This window comes from Chiloscyllium plagiosum, chromosome 18, assembly GCF_004010195.1.
Source record: "Chiloscyllium plagiosum isolate BGI_BamShark_2017 chromosome 18, ASM401019v2, whole genome shotgun sequence".
Taxonomy (NCBI): domain Eukaryota; kingdom Metazoa; phylum Chordata; class Chondrichthyes; order Orectolobiformes; family Hemiscylliidae; genus Chiloscyllium; species Chiloscyllium plagiosum.
This window is the reverse complement of record NC_057727.1, coordinates 31189205-31217115: the sequence shown is the minus strand read 5'-3', so window position 1 is coordinate 31217115 and position 27911 is coordinate 31189205. Positions and strand designations below refer to the sequence as shown.

Below are 27911 nucleotides of genomic sequence, written 5' to 3'. Positions count from 1 at the left end.
GTTTGTGTGTTTTCGACATGTTATGAAGTGCTGTGTTATAGTATCATTTCAGAGATTTAAATAATTTTTATGGTGTCACTTTCACTTCCTTTACTTATGCAAAGGTCCATGATGCTGAAGAGGATGCTCACATGAACCCAGAGTTGGGTGAGAAAATGAGGCAACTCGAGAAAGATGTGGCATACTTCAAAGATGAGTTTGGTAAATCCCAAGCTGAAGTTGACAGACTCTTGGAGATCTTGAAAGAAGTAGAGACTGAAAAAAATGAGAGAGATAAGAAAATAGCAGAGCTTGAGAGGTAAGCATCAATATTTTAATTAACATAATGCAAGTTAAGCAATCAAATACCAGAGCAGGATCTAGGGATTTTCTCATAGTAAATGGAAAGATTACAAAAAAGAAACATCAGGAAAATTAAACAAAGAGTTGTTGCTTTGAGCTAAAACTAAAGCATGATTATTGGCATGCCATTCTCAATCTGTGTAAGAGTTTGTTCTAGAAGTTAAGTAAAGCATAAGACCTTTCAAATGTCAGTTAAATTTTCTAATTTGCTCCCTGCTCTGAAATATTTGTTTGTTTTGTATAAGTATTGATACCGATTGCATGCCACCCCCCACTCCCCCACTCATTTGATGGAATAGAGACCCGTTTGTCACTCTCTGTCAAACTGCTCTTTTGCCTCTCATAAGTTTCTCCGCTTAGACCAGCATAAGTGCCTTTTGGATAGGCATCACTCCTCAATTCCACCCTGGCCACCACACAAAACATGCAACACACACGCGTGCCTACTCCCCACGCATCCTGCACACATATGTGCCACCCCACACAGCGCCACACCCCACACCGCACCACACACTACACAGACTCATACACTGTTCTGGGATGTCTGGGAGTGTTGATAATTTTTAGGATATCACTTCAATAAATCACGTCATGCCACTCAGCACAAAATATTTTTATTATATATATCGTATAAGAATTTTTTTTTCTAAAACAGGTTATCTTAAATAATATTGAGTGTTTTTCAGGAAAACTCTTTCTATCTTTATGCTGGTAATCATTTGCATGCAGGGACTAAATCTAACGTAGGAAAGGAAGGCAATTAACAGGAATCTCTGTGACAAGCACAGAAGGTTAAGAAAGAAAAGTGGTGTGGGGAGGGGACCTGGCGTAGAGATAGGAAACAATAAGAGCTCCGAGTTGGATGATTGTAGGATTTCATAACTGCAGAGTTGCACCAGGTTACAATGTTATGAATGGGGCAGAGCCAGGAAGTGACTTAAATATGAAGATCATTTTAAAATTGAGGCATGTGTGTACCAGTAACCAATGTAGGGAAGTAAACTTGAAATGAGAAGGATGGTGTGGTGGATGGTCTGGTCTGAGGTTGAATACAAGCAACTGAGTTTTGTATGAGCTTTGGTTTATGGGGTGGAAGTTAAGCAACTGAGCATGAAGGAATTGTAGTAGTCGACTCTGGAAGTAACAAGCAGTCTCACTCACTTAGAGAGACATTGTCAGAGAAGGGAATGGAATCAGTAGCTGAGGGATGGCATTTGTTGCTGGGACCAATAACAAATGCAATCCAGGCCCTAAGCTTTGGAATTTCACTCCCAATTCCAAAACTACTCTAAATGGTCACCTCTCTCCTTTCTTCAAAGTAAAACTCTTTGATCAAGCTTTCAGCTGCTATTCTAATACCTCCTCCTTTGCCTTGGTTTACCCTTGGAATGAATTTGTGAATATCTTGGATAAGAAGATCCAAATCTTTATTTTTTACAAATGTAATTTAGCCTAATTTAGTTTGAATTGGCGCTAAAATAAAATTAACAGCTTTTAAGTTCTGTTGTTGCTCGCCTTAGCGGGGCTTCTTCAAGTGGTCCAGTGAAAGAGCAGCTTAATGAAGATCAGCTGAAATTAGATCGTCAGTGACACAGACCTTTTGTATGGGGGTATATATATAAGTGGTCAACTTAGTGTGAGTTAGTTTTTAGGTGCAACTTACAATAGGGTGCTGGAGTTGAGCACCTCAGACTTTAGCAGAGGAAGGAAAGAGATGTTTGGTGTTTTGCTTAAACAAAGCAGCAAACTGAGTGTTCACAGTCCTTAAAGTAAAATAAGGTCTTCAGTTTGTGTTTAGGTCTTTTTTTCTCTTTCTTAAAAATAACTTGTTACGTATAAGATTGATATTTGATGTATGCAAACATATACTAAAGCCTAAAGAGAAGGGGATTTTTGATCACTTACTTTGTAGATGATACTAGGCTAGGGAAAATTGTGAGGATGATGTGAGTGATTTCAGTGGAATATTGAGAAGTTGAGCAAATGGGCAACACCTTGCAGAGGAATTTCAAAGTGGAGAAATGTGAGTTAATGCATTTTGGTACAAGAAATACAGAGACAATACAAGCTCAATGATGCAACCTTGAGGGAGGTGCAGGAGAGGCAGACTTCAGGGTTCATGTGCACAATTCTTTGAAGGTGGCCAGGCAAGTTGAAAGAGTTATGAAGGTGGATCGTTAGATTTATACATCGGGGCATAGAGTATAAAAGCAAGGAGGTGATGCTACACCGCTACAGATCATTGCTCAGACCACGCTTGGAGTATTGCGTTCAGTTCTGGATGCCTTATTTAAGGAAGAATGTTAAAGCCCTGGAGAGAGTTCAAAGGACATTTACTCGAATTATACCAGGAATGAGGGATACATGAAAAAAACGAGAGAAGTTGGGTTTGTTTTTCTTGGAGCAGAAAAAGGAGAAAAGCTACATTAATTAATAAGTTAAAGAACATATGGTAGTGTTGGTAAGACAGATGGTACATTGCGGCTGCCACATGTGGGAACTGCTCGATACCAAAGTGATGCAGAGCAAAGACATCTGCGATCTGAGCTGAGGAACTGGAGTCTGAGGCATCGGCATTGTGGCACATCAAAGAGGGGGCAAAATTATCTGAGCATTTTGTTTCAGCAGGTAGTCAGACCTCAAAGATGATTCAAATTTGGTGGCTGAGTGACGGGAGGGTATGACAGAAAGTGAAACATATGTGGGGGATCCATGTGTGAGCTTTCAAGAGACTGCAAGCTTTGGAAGGATGAGTGAGTTGACCACAGCACTGTTGGACAGGGTGCTGTTTGCAAGAGTGTGGGAGGCAGTAGGAAGTTGTGGGGACAATATAGTTAGAGGGATAGATACTGGTATCTACAGCTACGAACATAAGTCCTGAAGGTTATGTTGCCTGCCTGTTGCCAATATTAAGGATGCCTCTTCAGGACTGGAGGGGAGGGGAGGGTTCTATTGCTGTTGTCTAAATTGATAGGACTAGAAAGGAGCTTCCGTTGAAAATGTTTGAATAACTCAGAGCTAAATTAAGAAACAGTACCTATCAGGTAATAATCGTTGGATTACTGCCTGAGCCACTGTTAACCTCGCATAGGGCAAATAAAGACTACGGAGTCAAATGCATAGTTGAACAATTGATGTGGGATGAATGGGTTTCAGTTCAGGTGGCATCGTGATGTACTGGGATTAAAGAAAATCAGCTTTGTTGGGACAGGCTTCATTGGAATTGTGTTGGGACCAGTGTCCTAATGAATCAGATAGCTAGGGCTGGAGAGAACATTTCATTCTCCATTTGGGGTTGGGGGTGTTTTTGGGAGTTGCTCTGGAGAGGCAATTGATAAGATTAAGAACAGGATTGGGGCGCAATGAGAAGGGATGGAGTTCACAAATGTGAATCAAAGGAGAATAAATGGTAAAAAGACAAGTGATGATTCTTTATGTAAATATATGTAGAATTCAGAACAAAAGATTGAGTGTGATCTTCTTGTAACTAATCTCATTAATGACTGAGATCAAAGCTGGGAACTGACTATTCAGGGTGTACCTTTTCAAAAGGGTCGGAAGCAAGTAAAGTGGAATGAGGTAGCTTTCTTTGTACAACTTTGAATAAATACAGTGGTAAGAGGCAATCATGGGTCAGAAGATATTTAATCTATATTGGTGGAAGTCAAAAATTACAAGGATAACTGAAACTTGAGGGCGTTGTCTCGAGGCCCAAAAATAATCGTTATAGTGTAGGGCAGTGAACAAATCAAGAGATAACCAGGGCACGTGCATTAATCAGAGTTCACTACAATTTCATGAAGATTAGGAAATTAAAATTGGCAGAGGCAACCACAAGGAAAAATTCATAGTGTATTTGGGATAGTTTCCTGATGTGGAGTGACATGGATCCAACCAGGAATCTGGTCATTTCTGGTAATGTGGAAGGAGATAGGTTTAATAAATGATCTTATAGAGTAAAAGATCCTCAAGTAAACAGTGACCATAACATGGTGAAATTTATCATTTAATTTGAGAGTGAAAAACTAGGGTTGGAATCAACTGTGCGTAATTACAGAGGAATGAGGGCAGAGTTGGTTGGAGTTGACAGGGAAAGGAGCATGAAAAAGAAAGATACTTGATAAAGAATGGTAGATGTTTAAGAAAATAGTTTGACTCTCAGAAAAGGTATATACTAGAAAGGAAGAAGGATTCTAAGACGAGGATGTACCAATTAAAGTTAACCAAGGAAATTGAAGTAGTATCAACCTAAAGTAACAAACATAGAGTATAGTAAAGATTAATGGTAAACCAAAAGATTAGGAAAGTTTCAGAAACCAACAAAAGGTGTCATTATCAAATTATAAAATAGTGGCAATGGGCTAGTTGAAAATATGGGTGTTGAGCTACTGAACAGTATAGTGATAGATAAAGAAGAGGTACTGAAAAAGCCGGCAGCACTCCAGGTAGAGAAGTCACCAGACCTGGATGGGATGTGACCTGGATTGCTGAAAAAGGTAAGGGAGTAAATCACAGAGTCATTGACAGCAATTTTCCAGGCCCCTCTGAACACAGGCTTAGTTCCAGGGGACTGGAGGATTATAAAGGTGATACTGCTGTATAAGAAAGGGGCAAAGGATAACACAGGGAACTACAGGCCTGTCAGCTTGACATTAATAGGGGGAAAACTGATAAGAGGCCATAATACAGGATAAGATAGACGTACCCTTAGAATAAAATAAGTTAATACAACACAATCAACATGAGTTTGTCAAAGGCACATCATGTCTGACCAACTTAATTGAGTTCTTTGAGGTGATGCAGGCTGTGGATGTTGTATATTTGGACTTTCAGAAAGTATTGACATGGTGCCACATGGCAGGGTGGTTGGCAAATTAGAAATATTTGGGATTGATGGGTCCTTGGCAGCATTGATTAGAAGTTGGCTAAAAGATATGAAATAGCAGGTAGGCATAAGATGGGCATTTTTCAGATTTGAGATAAGGTGGAAACCATGTTTCCTAGGGATCAGTGTTGGAACCCTTATCTTTTCTGAATAATATAAATGATTTGGAGGTGGGTGTTGAGGGAAAAAATGCTTACTTTGTAGCTGATACTAAGCTAGGGGCAATAGTGAATTATGAGGATGATGCTTAGCAATTTCAGAGGAATATTGAGAAGTTGGGCAAATGGGCAGACACTTTGCAGAGGAATTTTAAAACAGAAATGGGGTAATGCAGTTTGGTACAAGAAATAGAGAGACAATATGGGCTCAATAATGCAACGCTGAGTGGAGTACAGGAGCAGGCAGATTTCGGGGTTCATGTGCATGATTCTCTGAAAGTGGCCAGGCAAGTTGAAAGAGTTGTTAAGGCGGATCCTTTGATATAATAATATAGGTGTAGCTTATAAAAGCAAGAAAGTGATACTACACAGCTACAAATCATTGGTCAGACCACATTTGGAATAATGCGTTCAGTTCTGGCACCTTATTTAAGGAAGGATATTAAAGTCCTGGAGAGAGTTCAAAGGAGATACCAGGAATGAGGGATTTTAGATACATGAAAAAATGAGAGAAATCGTGTTTGTTCTCCTTGGAGCAGAGAAGATTAAGAGGTGATATTTCTGAGTTGTTCAGAATAATGTACAATTTTGATAGAGTAAAGAAGGATATTCTGTTTCCACTAGATGGTATGTCAATAACTACGGGTCACAATCTCAACATTGTCAGCAAGAAAGCTAGGAATGAGATGAGGAAAAACTTCTTTACTCAAAAGTGTTATCAGGATTTGGAATGTGCTATCTGGGACAGTGGTGAGACAGATTCCAGAGAAAATTCCAAAAGAGAACTGGATGTATATTTGAAAGCAATGAATTTAGAGGACTACGAGGATAGGACTAGAGAGTGGAACTAGCTGGGCATCTCTTTTGGGAGCTGGTACAGGCATAATGTGTTGAATGCCTTCCTTGAATACAGAATATGGGGTGCTACTGCCATCAATAAATATTGTAAAACACAATTCTGTTGGAATGTTTTGTAAAACTACTGTTTCCAGTCATTAGTTCACTCATTGTGGCACTGGAAATGTTGAGACAGAGTTAATTGATGTTACAAGTTATGCGCTGGATATCAATTTTGAAGTTCTTTGAGATGTATATGAAAGAAGCAGAAATTCTTCTGGATTTATTGCTAAATTAAGTATTCAGAATGGGGATATGGTTCTAATGCTTTGAACATTTAACTCCATTTTAATTTTGCTAAATTTTCTCTTAGAGATGTGACAATTGTGCCAATAGGTTATGACAAAGTTGTAAATTTGTTAATGGATCTATCTCCCAACTCAGCACTGTTCTCAGATGCGACTTGATGATGATTGATCAGTCACATTGACCTACCTTGATTCTGATTATTTCTGAGTGGTAGCTACACTGTTTTTATTCATTCATAGGATGCAGGCAAAGCTGGTAAAGCCAGTATTTCTTGCCTTTCCCTAAGTACACTTGAAAAGGTGGTGTTGACCATATTCAGTATGCAGTACATGAACTTGCACAGTGTTATTAGAGAAGGAATTGGAGGATTCTGACCCAAGTGGTACTTGCAGGTGATGTTGCACTCATTGCTTCAGTGCCCTTGCTAGTCTAGATAGTAGAGATGATGCGTTTTGTAGCTGCTGTCAAATAATATGTTGGGTGAAGTTTGCTGGTAGTGGAGCAAATTGCTATTTAAGGAGAGGATGGGGTGCAAATTCTGTGAGCTGCTTTGTCAAGTTTCTTGATTGTTGGTGGTACATATTGACTAAGGCTGTGCTGTTGATCTATTTGGGGGACCTAATTCTGAATTCATTCAATCAAAATGAATCTTTATTTGACAAAGTGAAAGTGACTATCTCTTGTACTAACATCTGGCAAGCTATTCCTCAAAAATAAGCAAAACTTCTTTTCCTAAGTAGGATCAGTGAGTCAAGTCATGCTGACCCGGCATGAACAGGGATCAGCGACGAGTCTTTTGGCCTCTGTGCTCCAAATTCATGGTTTTCAAGCTCAGACGACTTCTATGGTTACCCAACACAGAGACTGTTCGAGGTCTATTATTTATATAGCTGGTCGGATAAGGCGTTGGACAGTCATGACCTCCTGGAATGCACATTGCAAGGAATTTGAAAATGACAGAGATTGCTTGATGCATTCTTGGCAAAGGAGGCCATTGACCTGACAATTGTCATGAATGTTACTTATTGTCAGCCTAAACGTAGCCCAGGTTGTTGCTGCAGGTGGCCAAGAACTGTTTCATCATCTGAGGTGGTGAGTGGAACTGAGCCATGTGCAATTATCAGATGTAGATGTGATATATTTGGATTTCCAAAAGCTTTTGATAAAATATTACACTCAAGGTTTCTTAATAAGAGCCGTGGTGTTGGGTATAATATGTTACCATGGATAGAGAGTTGTCTAATGAAAGACACAGCTTGGATGAAAGGAGCATTTTCAGGATGGCAATCAGTAACTAGTGGAGTGCCACAGGGATCAGTGCAGGGGCCATAGTTATTTATAACACATATCGATGTCTTGGATAAGAAAGACTCACAAATAGCTGGGAAGGTTGATACAAAAAAAAACGAGGACGGCAAGGAGAGGAGATAATGCAGAGTCTACAGAAGGATATAGTCAGGTTTGAGGGGCCGAAAGCATGTCAAAATATAATATGGGAAAATGTGACGTTGTGTACTTTATTAGGAAGAATAGAGGAGCTGAAGATTCTTTAAATGGATAAAGATTGCAGGAATCTGCAGAACAGGGTTTGGGTGCATGAAACTAAAGAAGGCAAATGGACTGTTGGCCTTTATTTCAAAGGGAATGGAGTATAAAATTAGGGAGCTTTCACCAACACTATTCAAGGCAATAATCAGAACCCACCTTGAGGGATACTGTGAACAGTTTTAGTTCCCTTATGTAGGGAAAAATACACTGACATTAGAGACAGTCCAGAGGGGATTCTCTAGTTTGATCCTGGAGGGATTTTCTCTGAGGAGAAGTTGAGGCGTTTGGGCCAGGAGTAATTAAAGTTCAGAATAATGAGAAGAGACCTTATTGAAACATAGTAGCTTCTTAGAAGCTTGACAAGGTCGATGTGGAGAGTTTGCATGAGACAACCTCTTGTGTGAGAAGTTAGAACCAGAGGACGTCATCTCAGAATAAGGGGTTACCCATTTAAGAGCAAGATGAGGAAGAATTTCTTTTTTGAACACTGTGAATCGGTTGAACTCTTTATCACAGAAGGCTGTCGAGGCTGGCTCTTTAAGTATTTTAAAGGTGGAGTTGGACAGGTTTTCAATCGGAAGGGGAATTAAGGGATTTGGTTATAAGGAGGCAAAGTGGGAGTTGTGGATTATCAGATCAGCCATCCGAATATATGCACTATTTGACTTCTGATCAAGGGATTGACGGTAATGAAACAACCAGCTAAAGATAGTTGGGCCTGATGAAGTCTTGGGGCTATGGTGCCTGAGGTGACCTGACCCCCAATAATCATAAGCATCTTTGTGCATGTATGACAGCAGCAGGAGAAGCTTTTCTCCCTGATTCCCATTGATTTTACAAGGGCTGTTTGATACCACAATTGGTCAACTGTTATGAGATCAATGACAGCCACTCTCACTTCTTGGATTTAACTCTGTTGTCCATGCTTTGATCAAGGCAGTAATGAGGTCTGGAGCCAAGTGAATTACTTTATGACGGAAATGCTAATTGACTTGTACAGCTTACAGGAAAATGTTGCCACTGAGACAGCAAGCCAGTTGGGAACTACCTATTCTTCATATGAATTTCAACTTTTATTTTAAAATGTTTTTATCTGCAAGACCATGTCTTTGCTTTTAAAAGTTTGTCAATTGTTACTTTACAGATCTTTAAGACATTTTGTTGGTGTTGAAAAGCCATATAATATTGAAACCTTTTTTTACTAAGGATACAGATTATATTGATCTGAAAAAAATCATTGTGACTGACTGAATGGGGGAATTCCATTCCCACCTGCTTCAGAGGTGCATAATAACATCATTAAACAGGACGATTAGGAAAATAGGTTAAATTAATAAATAAATTATTATTAGGAAGATGAAACTACGCAATTAAAACATAATCATAGAACATGCGATAATTACAAAGCTATTTGTTAATGTTAGGTATCTTTGTAAGTGTTGATGTCCTAGGATACTTTTCAGATATTTAGTTAGTATGTGGAAAAAAATGCAGATTTGAGGGATTAATAGCCTAATACTTCATGAAAGAATTAAGGCATACAAATTGTTTAATATATTTGAATATAGTATTGAACAAATACCACCTTCTGTCATTAGCATAACATTCATGTCTAAACCAAAAATTTATTGACCATCATCCATTGTTATACGATTTATATTTAAAGGTAACTGTCAAATAAAACATTATGGAAACTAAAAGATTGAGTTAACAGATTTGGATTTATTTTCCAATCTAGTTTGTCTGAGACGCCAGGTTTGTGTGAATTGCTTTGCTACCATTATAAGGGTACTCTGCATGATGATTCAAAGTACTTGTTATGTTTCATGTATGAATTTGGTAAGTAGGTTAATGAGATCTGTCTTGCTCTTTTAATCTTCTCTTCAGGGGCAGAGCACACACTCAGTTTCACCCCTCAATCTCAGCCTAACAGCAGATTGGAGGGTGGTGGTCTGGTCTGGGATTCCTTGGGAAAATGAGTGCTCTGCTCCCAGCATGTACTGCACATTAATGATATGCTATGCTGTTTATGCACATTCCTTCTTGACTTCCCTGTGGTTTACTTCGATTTGTATTTTTTTAAGAATGCAATATCTGTTTTTGTTGGGCAACAGGAATTATTTATTAGTCTATAAATTACTCTTATTGAAGCATATAAGATCCTGAGGAATCTTGACAGCATGGATGCTGAAAGGATATTTCCGTTGTGGGTGGGATTAGAACTGGGGAACGCATTTAAAAATAAGGTGTCTTCTATTTAAGATGGAGATGAGTAACGTTTTCTCTCAGGCAGTCATGACTCTGTGGAATTCTGTTCTCCAGAAGTGTTAGTGACAGGGTCCTTCAATATTTTTAGGACTGGAAACAGACAAAGGAACAAAACAATTGAGAGGGGTTACTGCAGCAGGCCCAGTTACGTCGATTCTTCAATAATAAGGGAACCAAAGCATTTTAGGGGACCGCGGTTTAATGGGAAAGCATTTGAAGCCACAATCAGATCAGCTGTGGTCTTACCAAATGGCAGGTCATCATGCTTATGGGAGCTTCCAATTACCATTTGCATTGTTTAAAGATCTTAAATCATAATAGAAAATGTTGAATACAGTAGAACTTCTAAAGATAAATGCTGTCCCTCCTAGAGATGATTTTATCCTTGTTATACCAATGTTCGCTATTAACAAACATAATCATAAACAAAAGCAATGCATTATAATGTCTATCATGTTGAAACCATAAATTTAGTACTTTAATGAAATTTGCACTCCCATGTCTCGTATCTTTAAAAAGCTCTTGATGCAGAATGAACTTTTTCTATAGGTCGCTAGTGTTTGCCGATGAACGAATTCAGCTTGACTCCTATATCCGGTCTTGAATCGCTTGCTAATACTTGAGAATCAGGTGTACACATGAAATTCAATTATCTAATTCAGGTATTTGAGAATTCCAGCCATGACTTAGTGACAGTACCTTTGTCACTGAGTCAGAGCTTTGTGAATTGAAGTCCCATATTGGTGCAGTACTGAAGGAATGCTGTGCAGTTGGAGCAACAGTCTTTCAAATGAAGCAGAAGACCTGCCTGCTCTCAAATGGACATAAATATCCGATAGCACTCATCAAACTGCACAGGGAAGTTTCCTCTCAGCATCTTGGTCTATATTTATCCCTCAAACAACATTATGGAAACAGAAGATCGGACCATTTTCACATTACTGTTTGTGGAACCTTGCTGTGTCGAAATTGGTGGCTGTACTTCCTGTTACTGAAGTGTCAGTATTTAAAAACTACTTCCTTGACTATACTACATTTTCATGTACAAAGATCTTTATAAATGCAAGTTCTTTTCCCTGTCGAGTTTTATCTCAACATCTATAAATTAGGAGAGAAAAATTGGTTAAATATTTGTTATTGAATTTAGCAAGAGTTGCAAAATGTCAAATTTTTCTAATGCCATTGATCCAACTTGGTAAAAGGATTGTTCATGTTAAGAGGTAATGGAGATTTTAAAAACCTCCTTCATCTGTCCAACTCCTGCTCCCAACCACTGCCACAATTTCTTAAAGTTAACTACAAGCAGCAGTGGATTCACCAATCACTTGAAGACTTCTTGAAGATGTGAGCCTTTGGGAAAAGCTAACATTTTTCAGCTGGGAGAAATTAACACAGTCACATTACAACTTAAGGAAAAGGTTTAGTTACTTTTGTGGTGGAGAAGCTAACCTGTTTGACAGAGTGTCAGTTCCACGTGCATTTTGCAACAGTTATGGTACTAAATAGTTTCACATTGCAGTTGATGGACAAGAAATGGTTTCCATCACCGCTAAAGCACTCAACCCATCAACTACCATCAGACATTTTAAACATTCTACTCTATTGAAATAGCTACCGTTTTAATTAGCTCAGCAGTGATTTCCCAACGGACACTACAAACTGATGAATGGCAACATTTTTGAAAGCTGGTTGGTGTGTTACTCAGCTGTATTTCCTTTGCTCAAAAACCTCTATTTTGGATGTTTCAATAAGTTATTGCAAGAACAAGGATGATCAAAACTAACCAAAAGAGCAAATATAATTTTAAATGTAAACTAAACAACAGACAATTTGTACAATTTTTGAAATGTAAATACCAATTTATACATTTTCCTGATCTCCAAAGTCAGGGGTTGATCATATGCAGAAGAGCAAATATTCCAGTTCAAGTATCATACTATAGGTTTAAAAAAATTAAAAATCTGAGAATGACCATAACACTAAATTGGATTCAAAATTTTTTGCTGTTATTAATTCTATGGATTTTCTCTGGGCTGAATTAACCTTTTGAAGCAGTTACACAACAGTTAAGCTACTTAAGATATAAACAAATATTTTGATTAGCTATCTGCAAGTTAAGCTTGTAGATTGAATTTAACCACTGAAAAATCGCACTATAGCTATTGTCATTAAAGATACAGTGACAATATTAACACCTCAGTTTTTAAACATCCCTTTTAAGGTTTAAAGTTGTCCATTTAGACTTTCCCAAGTCTTATGTGACTATCAACTATGAAATCTTGCTTTCTTTTGCAAGAAAAGGACAATCAGAAGAAAAATAAGATAACCACAATGCTTCAGTTACATTTTTCTGACTACTGCAAATGGCCCATCATGCATTTTTGACCATTAAAAATGTATGTTAATTTTAACAGTGCATGATTTAATACAGTGCAATGCAGCCATCGATAGTGTTTTGACTTTCAGGAGCATTTGGTATGTTTGCCTCAATGTTATTAAACTCAAGGAAATTTTATGCTGCATCCTTCAGCTACAAATAGTTACTTTATATTACAATTAAGTAAAGAATATCGCTAACTGGTAGCTTCTCTTTCTTTGTTATAAAAGTCTTTTGTTCCTTGCTGATCAAACATCCTAGAGACTTATTCCCTTAAATGTGTATTTTCTTATTTGCCCAATAGTGAGCTTTCAGGAAGTATGCAAGTAAATAACATGTACCTGTGCAACAAAGATTACCAACTAAATGCAAGAAAAATGTCAATGTACTGGAACTTAACTTTGAAAAGTTAACTTTTTTAGTGCAGTTGTGATTTGTCAAATTTCTCTATAATTACTATTCCTTAATTTCTCTCTTTGTTCTTCCCTCTTTGATGCATGTCCTTCATGTCTTCCTGCAGTATCTCAGTCTTGGTGCTCTTTCTCCTCCCTTGCCCTGTCCCCCAAATGCACACACACCACATCCACACACTCTGTTAGCTTCCCCTTGCTCTTCTGAGCTCTCATACTGTCCTGCTTATTTTCAATTTCATTCTCCTTTGTTACTTTTTGATACTGTTGGCTTCTCTGAAGAACTGTATAGACAGTTTTTCTTCTACCTTGCTGCTATTCTTTTCTGCTATTTTTCAATTTCATTTGCTTCAAAATGAGCTTACAATTCAGTTAAAATATCCACGTGGATCCTGGAAAAATGCAGTTTATGTAAATGCATATTGCAATTTTGAGTGACCTCTGGCATATATTGCATTTACAATTGTCCGGAGAATTTGCATGTGTTTTGAAATGAAAAAGGCACATCACCCTCTGTGTGTGGAGTTTGGGATTTGTACGAGCAAGGAATGCAACAGCATGCATATCCAGCTAATCAGATCGAAGCATCCTTTTTTTGGGGGGAATGCAGAGTCTAGACCAGGAAGTACAAGTGATGTTTGTAAAATTACATACTGTAATCAAAGTAGAGTGAGTAAGAAAAATGCAATTAAAGGAGAAATTAAAAAAACAAGAAAGCTGTTATGATACAAGAACTCCTTTAGACTGGAAAGTAGCTGTGTATTGCAGTAGAGAAGGCTGATACTGATTCCTGGTATGTAATGTTAGTTGGTTTCAGTGCATCTGGGTGAAAAGAGGAAGGTAAGACTTAAGAAACAACAAGATAACTTGCATTTGTAGAGTACGTTTAGCATAGTAAAAGCCAAAGTCCATTCAATAAGCGATGTTGAGCTGAAGGAGTTATAACAAAATATGACTTAAAAACCTGGTCTGTGCAAGATTTAAAAGTGAAGGACATGGAGGTACTTGCAGAGTTTAGGGTCTAGATGGCTGAAGGCAGAGCTTCAAATATGAAAGTAAGAAGTGGGGCAGAGATGGCGGGCCAGAATTGAAGGAACATAAATGTTATTGGAGAGTTGTAAAGCAAGGAAAGATGTTACAATCCTTGTAGAAACTAACGTTTTACAAGTATGAATATGCACTGAATGATGAAACGTATCAAATGACAAGATTATAGGATTTTCATTGTTTAAAAAAACTAAAGTCAGCAGAGACTAAATCTTACTTGACATCGGTAACTGTAAACTACCAAAAATAAATACCTGAGGTTTGGATTTAAATCCCTTATGAGATTTCAGCAGGTCATTCCTTCCTGCCATATCAGGGTGTCGTCCACTTTTTTCCTTTAAAATAAAGCCTTGCACCCAATCTTCGCATAATGGAATGAACTTTCCTGCTCTCTCAACCATAGTTTCTCTGTTTTGTTCACCCAACAGCAATATCTTAATAGGTTTTACTTGGACCTCTTGTCCCCATGGTAGCTGGCCACATGGCTTCTCAGCAAGCAGCTATCAGTATAAATTTACTTCACCTCCTCTAACCCCTCCTCATCCCAGGGCATCCTGTATTTTTCACCTTCAGTTAAAATAAATCTTCTAAGGCATAAATGTTAAACAGTTTATAGTGGTCATCACAAAGGTTATGGATAATGATGGATGGGGCTGTAAACAGATTTAAACTATGGACAATGTCCACAGTCACACAGAATTTCATTTGTGACTTGGATTTGGAATGGTTTAGTGTTCTGGGCTGAAGTGTGGGTGTGAGAATCTGCTTGGAGAGATTCATACAGGAAATTGCAGGAAGTGTGGCACAGATGTTTGGAAATGTAAACATGTTCATAGATTTTGGAGAGGAAATGCAATTTTGAATTGGGGCAGTAATTTGAAAGGCCATTGTTACATGTTTTGATGATTGTGGTGGCTTTGAAAGGTAGGGGTACATTGTATGTGAAGATGGAAATGTATCAACACTGGTAACGTGAAGGTCAGAAAGAGAAGATGGGTGATCGACTATGTAGTTGCAAATCAAGATCAGTATGTTCGCAAATTGGGGAAGATGTAAATCTTAGAGAAGAAATTTGTACAAGCATGAGTGGAATTGCAGGCAAACTAGTGAAAGGTACTGGTTCATGGCTTTTTTAGGGAAAACCTCAGGGGAAGTTTGGAAAGGCCGATGAGGAAGAACAATATGGCTGAAGACAATCTGAGGGATATTCATGATCTTGGTTACAAAAAAGCTCATGAGCTTCTTCCATAATGGAAATGCATGTGGTGAATCAAAGGAAATACATTGGTAGCGATGTTGTAACTGATGACGAATGAAGAAGAAAGTGGAGTTGAAGCAAGTTCAGTGTGGAATCAAGGTATTGATCAGTGATGACCTCATATAATATAAGAAAATGGAGGTAAGATTTAATGGCTGCTTAAGGGCAAGGTCAAGGTTAGTTGTGAACATGGGTAGAAATGCTTGTGGTTGGAAAGGCTGAAGGGGTCCAAGAGTTGTGTGAAGTTATTGCAGAGGCAGCAAGGTGAGTTGAGATGGAGATTGAAATCTTTGAGGGTGAAGAGCAATTGTGCAGAGGCTGAGAATGGAAACAGGGGAGGATCTTGGCAATAAGCTGCCGTAGAGCTTATGTGGGGTGGGGGGGGGGGGGGGTAATGGAGATTTTACAAGAACTATACCATAAGAATAGGAAGAGAGATCAAAGGGTGATTTGAGGAACAGGACAAATTGGACAATGATGCAGTTTTGATACAGAGGTGACTTCATGTTTCAAAGCCAGGATGTTAATGCAGTTGCACCAGTCACATTTTCTATGATCTGGCAAATATTTGAAGAATGGAAAGAGACCAGAATTGGAAAGGTTGAACAGGATAGGGAGGCTGCACTCAGTGGACAGAATGATGAGAACAGTATGGAACAGTTCTGTGTTGCTATACTTACAAGAAGGTAGGAGGTTCTGGGTTTGGTTCCTTTAGAGAGTGCTGCAAGAGGAAACAGAGGATAACAGTGGTCTTATTGAAAACAGATTAAGTTTCAGCGAACAGCAAGATACCAAAAAAAAGAGGATTATTTTGGATGGGGTTTGGACTTGGTTTTAACAAGTGACTGCCCAGTCAGCCAACTGGATATAAACAGGTGCCCGTATACGTGAATGCTAGGTAATGGCAGAATTAGGCTTTGATCTGATTGTCCTGTTATTGAATAATTTTCTAACCGGCACATATGAAAAAGAATGAATTTAATGGATGTTTATTGTAGAAAGGGTGTGGGTTCAATGTCTTCAGGAGGAGAAAGGAGGAGCAAGAGTATATCTTTGTGTTGTCTGAGGGGAGTTCATGTTCTTGACTTAACTGCTGGATGGGGCACCATACAGAAGCACGGAATTTTATCTTAAGAGGGGGAGGGTGAATTGTCAGATCTTGACTTCCCCCCTTTTAAATAATGCTTTGAGTCAACTGATTACAGAGCAGTACCTACAGCAGCTGTGGAGAGCCTGCAGCTCAAACAATTAACCCTTTATAACTGGAACTATGATACCCAGGGAAATCAAAGCTTTAAAATTTCGGATCTTTTGATAGTAACGTCTTGAAATTATGTGCATTCCATTTGATTGTGTCATAAGATTTACTTAATGCAATAGTCAGTTGGAAAATAACCTGTGGAGATTTGAATTTTCACTTGGTAGATCAAAATGAGACATTTAGTTCTTACTGAGCCGTAGTTTATTTCATTTTTAATGGGTTTTCCTTTGTATCTGCATTTGTTTGTTTTATTACCACATGGAATCAGTGGCTTGAGTCGAAACATACATCTTTGCAGTCCTGATTCAGTAAAAACAGTTGTAAAACAGAGCTTGGCACTGCAGTACTTTGCTGTTAATATCCCAAATAAGCAGTTCATTCTATACTGATAAAAATTAAATAGCCAATCCTTTTTTTAATCGTCACCGTTGTGACTATTTGACTGAAATGTGTTTAATTTCATGACAGCAAACAAATGGAAGCATGAAGTTACCTAACTCAGTTTAGTTTTCATTTACATATTCTCCTTGAAGCCATAACTAGTATTTCTGTCCTGCGATGATATATAAGTGTATATTTTTAAAATGATGCGAAAAAAATGAAGGCGGTCAAAAATGTTAAGTTTTTGAAAGAAAACACACTGAACAAGTTAAATTGTGTTCAATATTTGACTACTTTATCATTTGTTACTCTCAACCACTGTGGGAAGAGACAGAGAGTGGATGACCCTCATCTGTCAGAACTTCCACCCTTGTTTTTGCAGATTAACATAAATCAGGGAAATGAGCATAGAGTGTGGGGGTCAGTAACTTTTAAAAAAAAACACATTACCCCCTATGGCTCTTTACAACATTCACTTCACATGAAATAGTGTGTTTAAAAGATTGTACATATTTGATAGCTGTGGAGAATTTCTGTGTTTTAAGTTAGTAGAATTTTGTGTTGTTTAATTTGAAAGCATGTTAGATATTATTGTACCTGTCAGTTATCAAGCATCTGGATATTTTCAATGACCAAATATATTTATCGAAATCTTAGTGACTATTATAAAAGTTGCTCCAAATTTATGGACTTAATCTGACCTGTTGGTTATTTTGACTTTGCCAGGTCCTTTAGAATATTTGTATGCTTTTTGGTTACTTGTGTTTGCATTATTATGTTGGACAACCCTAAACTAATCTTTTCTACATTATTCTCAACTTTCTCTGGTATCTCCTGTCTATACTCCAACCTCCTATCTCCCTTGCTTCAACCAGCTTGGCTTCCAGGTCAGTACCTTCTGCTATCTTTGCTTTTGTGCCATTCCCTGTCTGGCTAGTGTTTGATAACTGCTCCAACACATTTTTTTAGACTGCAGTAATAAAATAACCTAGAATGACTAACTAACAACTTAGGTATGAAATTACTTGTGTATGTTATAGTTTTTAAAAATATTACTTTTTGCCCATTACTTTATGCAGTAAACAAGTTCTAAACAGATTTAAAGCATTTAATCTGGTTAAATAAGGAAATTGTGGTATTAATCTAGTGATAATTTCGAACACTTTACAATGCAATTACAACAACTTGCAGTAGTGAAGGTTGCTCATTTTTCTAACTCTTTCTAGCTTGGGGTATATGAAATGATCTATTAGTTTTGTACCAAAAGCTTCATTAGATTTTCATAGAACGTGAGCATCAGCATTTATTGCCCACCCTGAGTTACCCTTGGAAAAAGCTGAGGTGGGCTGACTTTTTGAATGGACTGTGTCTGTGTGGTAAGTCTGTTCCCACGTTGGTGCTGGGGAATGAGTTTCAGGATTTTGATCGAGTAGTGAGACAGGGACACATATATTTCCAAGTCAAGATGAAATGTGACTTAGAGAGGAGCTTTGAAATGTTGACCTTCACATCTGATTGCTGCCTTGTCCTAGATGTTAGAGAGGAAGGGTAGGAGTTTTGTTTCGTTTGTTTGGAGTGGGGTTTCATTGGGATGCTGCTGGAGAAGCCACAACAAGTTTCTGCATTGTAGAAAGCTTGATGTTGCAATCAAAAGTGGTAGTTGAACTGCCCAAGAAATGGGTCACTTTGCCCAGCATTGTGTTGAACTTCTTGAGCTGAACTTCTCTTGGCCAATGGAATGTATTATTTCACACTGTTGACTTGAGCCTTTTTGATGGCGGATGAACTTTAGAGAGTCAGGAGATGAGTTGCTTGTTGATCAGTATCCAACCTCTGACCTTTGATGGATGTAGCTTTTATGTGGTTGGTCCTGTTAAACCTCTAGTGACCAAGGTTTCAGAGATTTGGAATATCCTTTCTTGTTGGAAGTGAAGATTGCTTGGCATTTGTACTGTAAATATGGCTTGTCACTATCATCGTCTTGGTCTTGTTATGAAAACTGTTTCACTAGATGAAGTTGCCAATGAAGCTAACCTCCGTGCAGTCATCAGCAAACAAACTGACCTCACCTTGAGGGAAGTAGGAATGGTGGAGTAGGCTTGATCAGTCATATGCCTTACTGCTTGGGCCTTCTTTATGGTGGAGGGGAGGTCATTGATGAAACAGCTGAAATGGTTAGAGCTAAGACACTGCCTTGAAGAACTCCTACTTTAACAACCAGCGGTTGAAATGATTATTCTCTAGTTATCACAATGTCCTCGATGTGACTTCGTCCTGATGAGAGCTTTTCCATTGACTTAAATTTTGTATGGATTCCTTGATACTATACTCTGTCAGATATCGTATTGATGTCCAAGGCTGTCACTTACTCCTTCTGGAATTTACTTGTTTTGCTTAGTCCAAAGATATAATGGGATGTGGAGATGAATAATTTTGCCGGAGCTCAACCTGAGCTTTTGTAAAGATCAAACTCATTTATATTTAATTCTGGATTTAACTCCAAATTCCTGTGTTACTTTGGAAACTATGAATTGAACCCATGCATGTGAAAATTTTTAAAAATACTAATTGCCGAACAAAATTTAGGTTTTTTTATACTCAGAAATCTTTGCACCGTTGTGAGAACTATAAGCTTCAGATGTACCTCTGCATGCCTCATACTCTCACACCAAGGGAGGAAGGAAAGATAGCTAAAATATTAAATCTGTCATTCTTGAAGTTTCATTATTTGTTTTATGATAAGACCAGAAATTTTCCATTTCATTACAATTGTGAAAAATAGGTAGTAGGAGGGCTTGACATTCCTGCAATTAATTTTGAACATGTACTCCTTAACTCATAGACAGAAATTGTGCTATTTCTGTACACACTTAATAGAGTGGGGTTTATGTGCTATTCATTTTATGTTCAATGCTATAAAATAGACATACTGTGCCTTCTTTGTAAAATATTCTTTGTGTGCATTTGTTTTTGGTGTCAGTAGACAGGAAATAAGTACTTGTAGAACCAACAGTCTACAGTCTTACAAAATTGTATTTGTGTAGTGTCATAAGATTGACAAAAATCTTGTAAAACATGACTTCATGCAAGAGGAATAAATGTAAATTTCTAAAACTATGTTCATAATAGAAAACTCTGAAAAATCGTGGGTTTTCACTTATGTAGCAGTTTTTATTTTAGTGCAATTATTGCTTCCTTTCTTGTCAAGAAAATTGAGCCACTTCAATGCTCAAAAAAAAATTGATATAGTTTATTTGAATCACAATAGATGATGTAATACATTTCTGCCAGACTTGCTGAATGTATCAATGTTTTCTGAAAACTATGAGAAATTAAATAGTCAAGAACTAAGGAACCCATGTTTTATTTTTGCCACTAAAAACTTATGCCAGCTTTCCTTCAATCCATTCAAATAGGTCACCAATTTCTGTAGCCATGTGCACTTTTCAATTTGCATTTAATTTTTTTACTAACCAGATGTTATGGTACAAGAATTTGCAATTTAATACTTTCTCGTAGTTGTCAAGTTGTTTTTCTCTGAATTAATGACTTGCCCAAAGATTCTGTTGAATCTCATGCACATGCAAAATAACTATTTAAGGAAAAAAATGCACTGTTTTTTAAAAATACATTTTTTTGGATATAAAATTAAATCTTGCAGTGTAATGCTGGAAGAGGTAAGCCTCACCTACAGTAGCAGGATTTCTGTATGAGTGTTCAGCTATCCTTAGCTTTAGTTTCATGAAATGTTGGGTTTTTTTTTGGGAGGTGAAAAGAGACGGCAAAGCCTCCTATTTAACTCGGCCCTTGAAGAGAGTTTAGAAACCTTCGGCTTTAGACAGAATGTAGCATTGACAAATGACAGCTTTGTAGTTTCAAGAGCAGATTGAATGTGTTGATTGAAGTTGATTTCCTTGGAGAAAAAGGTGGTAGTCTGACTTGTAACCTGACCTCTAAATTGCAAGTAGACTTATTTTTAGCATCTGCCCAAAGAGGCCTTGGTAATAGTATTTATTGACCTAGCACTTCCTTAATGGTAAATAAATTTTTCAGTCTGTTTAGAAATATATAAAAAATAACTTGCCTTCTTATAAATGTGTTGTTATCTGTATCCTTTTGGTTTCCTTTTCCTTGACCTGCCATCCTTGAATATAGATTAGCAGGTGCCAGTTGCTCCGAACTGTCTTACTAGTGTCCATTTTTAATATTAGTATCAGCAAGCTGTACATTGAAGGTGTTATGTATATCTAAGTCTGTACGTGTGTATGCACTTCCAGCAACATTTATCAAATAACAATCAGGAGCAAGAATTTTTGTTGCAATTTTCTTCACCATATCCCAAGAACAGGTTGGAATTTTCCGAGCAATGGCAAGAAAATTGGAAAACACTACGAGAGTGAAAACTTTAGAAAATAGAAAACAGTGATTCTCCCGTTAAGATTTTAATAGCTAGACAAGAGCATTGCTGGTAAGCAGCGAGGGGTCAATTTGTATGCATTAACATTTTGTTAACATCTCAGCCCTACTTATAAAGCAGTTCAACACTTCCATCCTACATTTTGGAACCCATTGATTCTTTTGCTAGGCTGCTTTGCGCACAGATCAACAGCCAGATCATTCGTCAGACAGAAGGCATCTCAGGGTTTTTTTTCTCACAAATCAGTTTATTGTATGTCACATATCAAGACATTGAAGTCCCCTTTTTATTATTAAACACAAGAAAAAAACCAAGTGAAAAACCAATGGAACTGTCCAATCATGAGATGGAGGCAGGGCATTCTCAGGCTCCACTAGAGTTCCTTCCATGACTTAGCAACAAGGGGAGTAGGGCATACTTCAGCATCACAACCATGATTTTCTAGATGAAGTCAGATTTCTCAGCACAGCCATTACGTGACTCTCATCACTTGGCCAGGATTCTCCTCCGCTCCTTGAACCACAGCTTCTTCAGATCAACTGTGCTAAGGTCTACCTGTTTGTCATATTTTAGAGAACTGATCTGACGGTTGCTCTTTGGTTTTTAACAGGTTTTAGTAACCAGCACATGATTACTCGTAGATATAGAGACTACTTTAACTACCTTGGTGGCAGAGTCCCCATTGCTCCAATATAATAGCAAATTCGATTCTCCTTTCCCTTGACCTTCTCGCATATCTGCATTAGATTTTACGTATAATGTCAGGAGTGAAGTTTACACTTTGCTCAGTCAGTGAGTTATAAAATTAACCCAGGAATAGCAAACATGATTCACATTCCACATCTTTCAGTGCCTCAGAGGGCATCGCTTCGAAGATGAAGGCCATTGGCCAGATGTGTTCTGCCCATCTTCAACTCCTGGACTCTCAGGGCTCTTAGCTTAATTTCTGAGCCTTCACTAACGTTGTGCTTATTTAGATGTTCATAGCATTTCTGCTATTCTATGCCTTTTAGCACACTGCAGCTTTATTTAGAATAAAAGAGGTTTGTGGTAGTTCTGCCTTGCCTTTTAAAGCAGCTTGTCACGTTTAGCAGCAGTGAATAGTCAAGGGATGGACATATAGCTTATTAGTGCAGTCTCAAGCCAAGGTCAAACCTACAGCAATTTTTTTCTTTTACAGGGTGTGGGCATCACTGGCGAGGCTAGCATTTGTTGCCTACTTCTAATTGCCCAGACAGCAATTAAGAGTCAACATTGCTGTGGGTGTGGCGTCACACGTAACCTATACCAGCCAAGGATTGCAGCTTCTTTTTTCAAGGACATAACTGGACCAGACTAGATTTTCTGTCAAATGATGACTGTTTCACAGTTTCACCATTACTCTTTTAATTTCATCTATTTTAATTGATTACAGATTCCACAATTTGCCATTGTAGATTTTGAACTTGGGCCCAGGGCTGACAGATGAGGTTGGCATGGTGGCTCAGTGGTTAGCACTGTTGCCTCACAGCACCAGGGACCTGGGTTCGATTCCTGCCTCGGGTGACTGTCTGTGTAGAGTTTGCACATTTTCCCCGTGTCTGCGTGGGCTTCCTCCGGGTGCTCCAGTTTGCTTCCACAGTCCAAAGTTGTGCAGGTCAGGGGAAGTAGTCATACTAAATTGCCCATAATGTTAGGTGCATTAGTTAGAGGGAAATGGGTCTGGGTGGGTTACTCTTCAGAGAATCGGTGTGGACTTGTTGGGCTGAAGGGAATCTAATTGTAGGGAATCTAATCTAAAAAAAGGGTACATTATAAAAACCAAAAGAACTGCAGAGAGTTGGGATAACAGTTTCTTTTTCGGAATGGCTGCTAGTGACAAGCCGTGTCCTGCAGGGTTCAGTGTTGGGGCCGCAGCTGTTCACTTTATATATTCATGATCTGGATGAAGGGACTGGGGGCATTCTGGTGAAGTTCGCCAATGATACAAAGTTAGGTGGACAGGCAGGTAGTTCTGAGGAGATGGGGAGGCTACAGAAAGATATAGACAGTTTAGGAGAGTGGTCCAGGAAATGGCTGATAAAAATTCAATGTGAGCAAATGCGAGGTCTTGCACTTTGGCAAAAAGAATATTTTCTAAACAGTGAGAAAATTCATAAAGCCAAAGTACAAAGGGATCTGGGAGTGCTAGTCCAGGATTCTCTAACGGTTGACTTGCAGGTTGAGTCCGTGATTAAGAAAGCAAATGTAATGTTATAATTTATCTCAAGCGGGTTGGAATATAAAAGCAGCGACGTGCTACTGAGACTTTATAAAGCTCCAGTGAGGTCCCATTTAGAATACTGTGTGCAATTTTGGGACTCACACCTCAGGAAGGACATACTGGCACTGGAGCGTGTTCAGCGGAGATTCACATAGATGATCCCTGGAATGGTAGGCCTAATATACGATGAACGGCTGAGGATCCTGGGATTGTATTCATTACGGTTTAGGGGAGATCTAATAGAAACTTGCAAGATAATGCATGGCTTAGAAAGGGTGGACGCTGGGAAGTTGTTTCCGTTGGGTGGGAAGACTAGGACCAATTGGCAGAGCCTTAGAATTAGATGGGGTCAATTTAGAGAGGAGACATTTCTTCAGTCAGAGAGTAATGGGCCTGTGGGATTCATTGCCACGGAGTGCAGTGGACACCGGGATGTTAAATGTCTTCAAGGCTGCGATTGATAAATTCTTAATCTCGCAAGGGTTACAGGGAGAGTGCAGGTAAGTGGAGTTGAAATGCCCATCAGACATGATTGAATGACAGAGTGGATTAGATGGGCTGAATGGTCTTACTTCCACTCCTATGTCTTATGGTGTTATGAGTGCTGTGAACCAGAAGCAAAAGCAGAAATCGCAGGAAAAGCTCAGCAGGTCTGGCAGCATCTGTGAAGAGAGTTCAGAGGAAGGGTCACTGGACCCAAAATGTTAACTTGGATTTCTCTTCACAGAAGCTGCCAGACCTGTTGAGCTTTTCCAGCAACTTCTGTTTTTGTCCCCAGAACATTATTTGCATCTCTAGATGAGCGGTCTAGCAATAATACTACTGGGCATTACCCCTGCCCCTTTGCTGTAGCATGTGTCAGCAACTTATGAGGTGAACAGCATGTGTTTTAGCCAAATGTCCATGTCTGAAAGTCTTAAAGTCCTTAATCGATTCAGGGCTGCAGCCTTAGTCAGTCAAAAGCATCATCAGTTTGAAGGTTGACAATGACGAGTCTGCTGCTGTTATTAAACCCTTTTTGGGGTCAGTCACACTGATTTTCAAGTTGAGCCACTTTCATGGCTTTATACCACACACAACCTCACGATTTGTTCCCTAGAATTCAATACATTAATGGATTATACATGGTATTTTACACAAATACCTTGTATCAAAAATATGATGAGCAACTATTTGGAGAAAATTTTCCTCAAAATTAAGCAACCTTATTCAGGAAATTCCTGGGGGATTAATAGGTTCATTTTTAATCAATCTGCTCAGAGGCATTTGCGGGTGGGACTTGAACCTGGGCCTCCTGGCTGTGAGGTAGAGCGCCGGTAGATTATTAGGCTTCTGGATTGGTTACATCTGATTAATAAACAAAATTGGAATACAATTGATTAAAGCAGTGATGGAGCTCCATAGAGCCAAATTTCCATTAATTTATTGCAGTCAAAAAGTGGTGCTGGAAAGCCCTGCAGGTCAGGCAGCATCCGAGGAGCAGGAGAGTCGATGTTTTGAGCACAAGCCCTTCATTAGGAGTGTTAATTTATTGTACCCAATTATTTTGCTGTCTGGGATTAGAAGTGTGGCCTACAATACAATTCATTAGATTAAATGATTTGGAGATGCCGTTGTTGGACTGGGCTGTACCAAGTTAAAAAATCACACAACACCAGGTTATAGTCCAACAGGTTTATGTGGAAGCACAAGCTTTCAGAGCACTGCTCCTTCAGGTGATTATGAAGGAGCCTGATGAAGGTTGGGAACCAACTGCGACCATGGCACCTCTCCATTGGACCCTACAATCAACCTTCACTCATCCTTCCAACTTCCCACCTTTCTCAACCACCTAATATAGGAGCAGCGCTCTGAAAGCTAGTGCTTCCAAATAAACCTGTTGGGCTATAACCTGGTGTTGTGTGATTTTTAATGTTAGATTAAAATTGGATTCTAATTCTGTCATGAAGAAATCCATGTCATTTCTCAGTCTCAGTGATATTGCCCTCATTGTCTACCAGCTTGTGAAAGTGTTCTGGCCTATTAACATGAAAGTGCATTTCAAGAGCTGGATAATTATAATTGTTGCAACAGTTGAGATTCATTTCAAGCTGCCACTTTTTCTGGTTATTTCCACTTAGTTGGTCAAGTGTCTTTGTGCCAACCTTTTTTCTAATTTTGGCTTAAGAGGTATAGTTAGTAAGTTTATGGAATAGCTGCCAGAGGAAGTGGTGGAGGCTGGTACAATTGCAACATTTAAAAGACATTTGAATGGGTATATGAATAGGAAGGGTTTGGAAAGATATGGGCCGGGTTCTGGGGTGGGAGTAGATTGGGTTGGGATAACTGGTCGGCATGGACGGGTTGGACCGAAGGATCTGTTTCCATGCTGTACATCTCTATGACTCAGTGCCAAGATAATAGGTTTCTCAATGGGAAATCCCTATCTTTCATTTCCACTATCCGGCCTGTTGCTATTTGCTTTTGTGGGCTCAGTTTGTGTTCCATTACTGAAGCCTTGCACTCTGTATTGGCTCAAGCAATATAGGTGAAAGGTGAGTAAATGGAGCTGAGTACATCCGTTCAACTGTTAGGTTATTTAATAGCAAATCACGCTTGAGGAACTTAGTGGCCTACTCCTGTCCTGTTGACAACCTGAGGTTGTTGGTTCATTCTGGTCAATATCTCATGGCCACTGACTCTAATGGAAAGGCAGGAGACAGCAAAACAATTTTGGTAAAGCTCATTCACACAGTACTTCTGACTTTGCATGCTTTTCTTTTATATGGACTTGATACCTTCATTTTAAGATTTCTCCCTTGATTTACATTTTATGCTTTCCTGGATCCAAGTTCTTGATGGTTCTGGGTCAGTCCTGAGCTTACGCTCCTACTGCTCCATACTGCTGGAGTGAACTCTCTTAGCAGCTGAGACCCTGGCACCTCTTCATTGGATCCTACAATCAACCTTCACTCACCCTTCAATTTCCCACCTTCCTCAATCCACTGGGCAGCCTCCACAAATATATCAGCTATTCATCTCCTCCTTTTAATGTAACCATTCTCCAATGTTAGTTCTGATCATCCATTTGTTGTATGCTATCTCTATTTGAATTTCATCATTGTCTTGTCTCCTGACTTTGAGTTTGGACTGTTTTATATAACCTTTTTCTCATTCTCCAGTTACCACTGTCTCATGTCAAGTCTGTACAAGCCAAATTTCCTTTGTTAATTTACGTCTGAATTGCAACCAAAACGTACAGAGGAAGCACAAATAGAATTATGTTTCTGACAGACCTGATGCAGGTTGTTGTATTAAATAGTTAATTGGTTATTTTGGATCTTAATGAGGAAAGTTCAACTTCATTAGTCAATATAGTTTGAACTTTTTGTAAAGTATCCTAATAAAGTGCAAATCTTCAATGTATGTTGTACCTACAAATGAACAGTTTTGCTCTTTTTATGTATAGATTATTGCAGCATCTAAGTTATTGTGCTGTTATTCAGGTGGTGTACTTACCTAAACCAAGCACTTTAAGACAATATCTGCCCTGCAGTCAGATCTTTGAATAAACTGTGAGCTGGACTTGAATGCCAGCTCTTTAGCTGTTGAGATGACCTCCTGAAAGATCAGTCCTCAGCAGAGGCCTTACCTTCATTCCCCTACGCTCCTCGGATCAACGAGTTCAACACGCGGCGTGACATCTAACAATTCTTCCGCCGCCTTCGCCTCCGTGCCTACGTCTTCAACCAAGAATCTCGTCCAGCCTCTGATGACCCCTTCTCCCGCCTCCAACACACCCCATCCACCTGGACACCCTGTGCTGGCCTCTTACCCGCCCTCGATCTCTTCATAGCCAACTGCCGCCGCGACATTAACCACCTCAACTTCTCCACCCCTCTCACCCACTCCAACCTCTCACCCTCGGAACGTGCAGCCCTCTACTCCCTCTGTTCCAACCCCAACCTCACTATCAAATCAGCAGACAAGGGAGGCGCGGTAGTAGTTTGGCGCACCGACCTTTACACCGTTGAGGCTAAACGCCAGCTCGCGGACACCTCCTCCCATTTCCCCCTTGACCATGACCCCACCTCCCACCACTAAACCATCATCTCCCAGACCATCCATAACCTCATCACCTCAGGGGATCTCCCATCCACTGCCTCCAACCTCATAGTCCCACAACCCTGCA

The 27911-nt window shown here is 39.0% G+C and overlaps 1 protein-coding gene across 8 annotated transcripts in view; it reads left to right on the top strand.

Annotated features, from left to right (window-relative positions):
- The window catches only part of LOC122559010 (ERC protein 2), an 825386-nt gene that overhangs the window by 423704 nt on the left and 373771 nt on the right, over positions 1–27911 (top strand). For 6 of the 8 annotated variants that reach the window (XM_043708089.1, XM_043708091.1, XM_043708092.1 and 3 more), the window contains 2 exons: positions 105–298; positions 17957–17968. In XM_043708089.1, coding sequence (XP_043564024.1) covers positions 105–298; positions 17957–17968 — 206 coding nt within the window. The remainder of the gene's footprint in view (positions 1–104; positions 299–17956; positions 17969–27911) is intronic. The other 2 variants (XM_043708094.1, XM_043708095.1) reach the window with 1 other exon arrangement.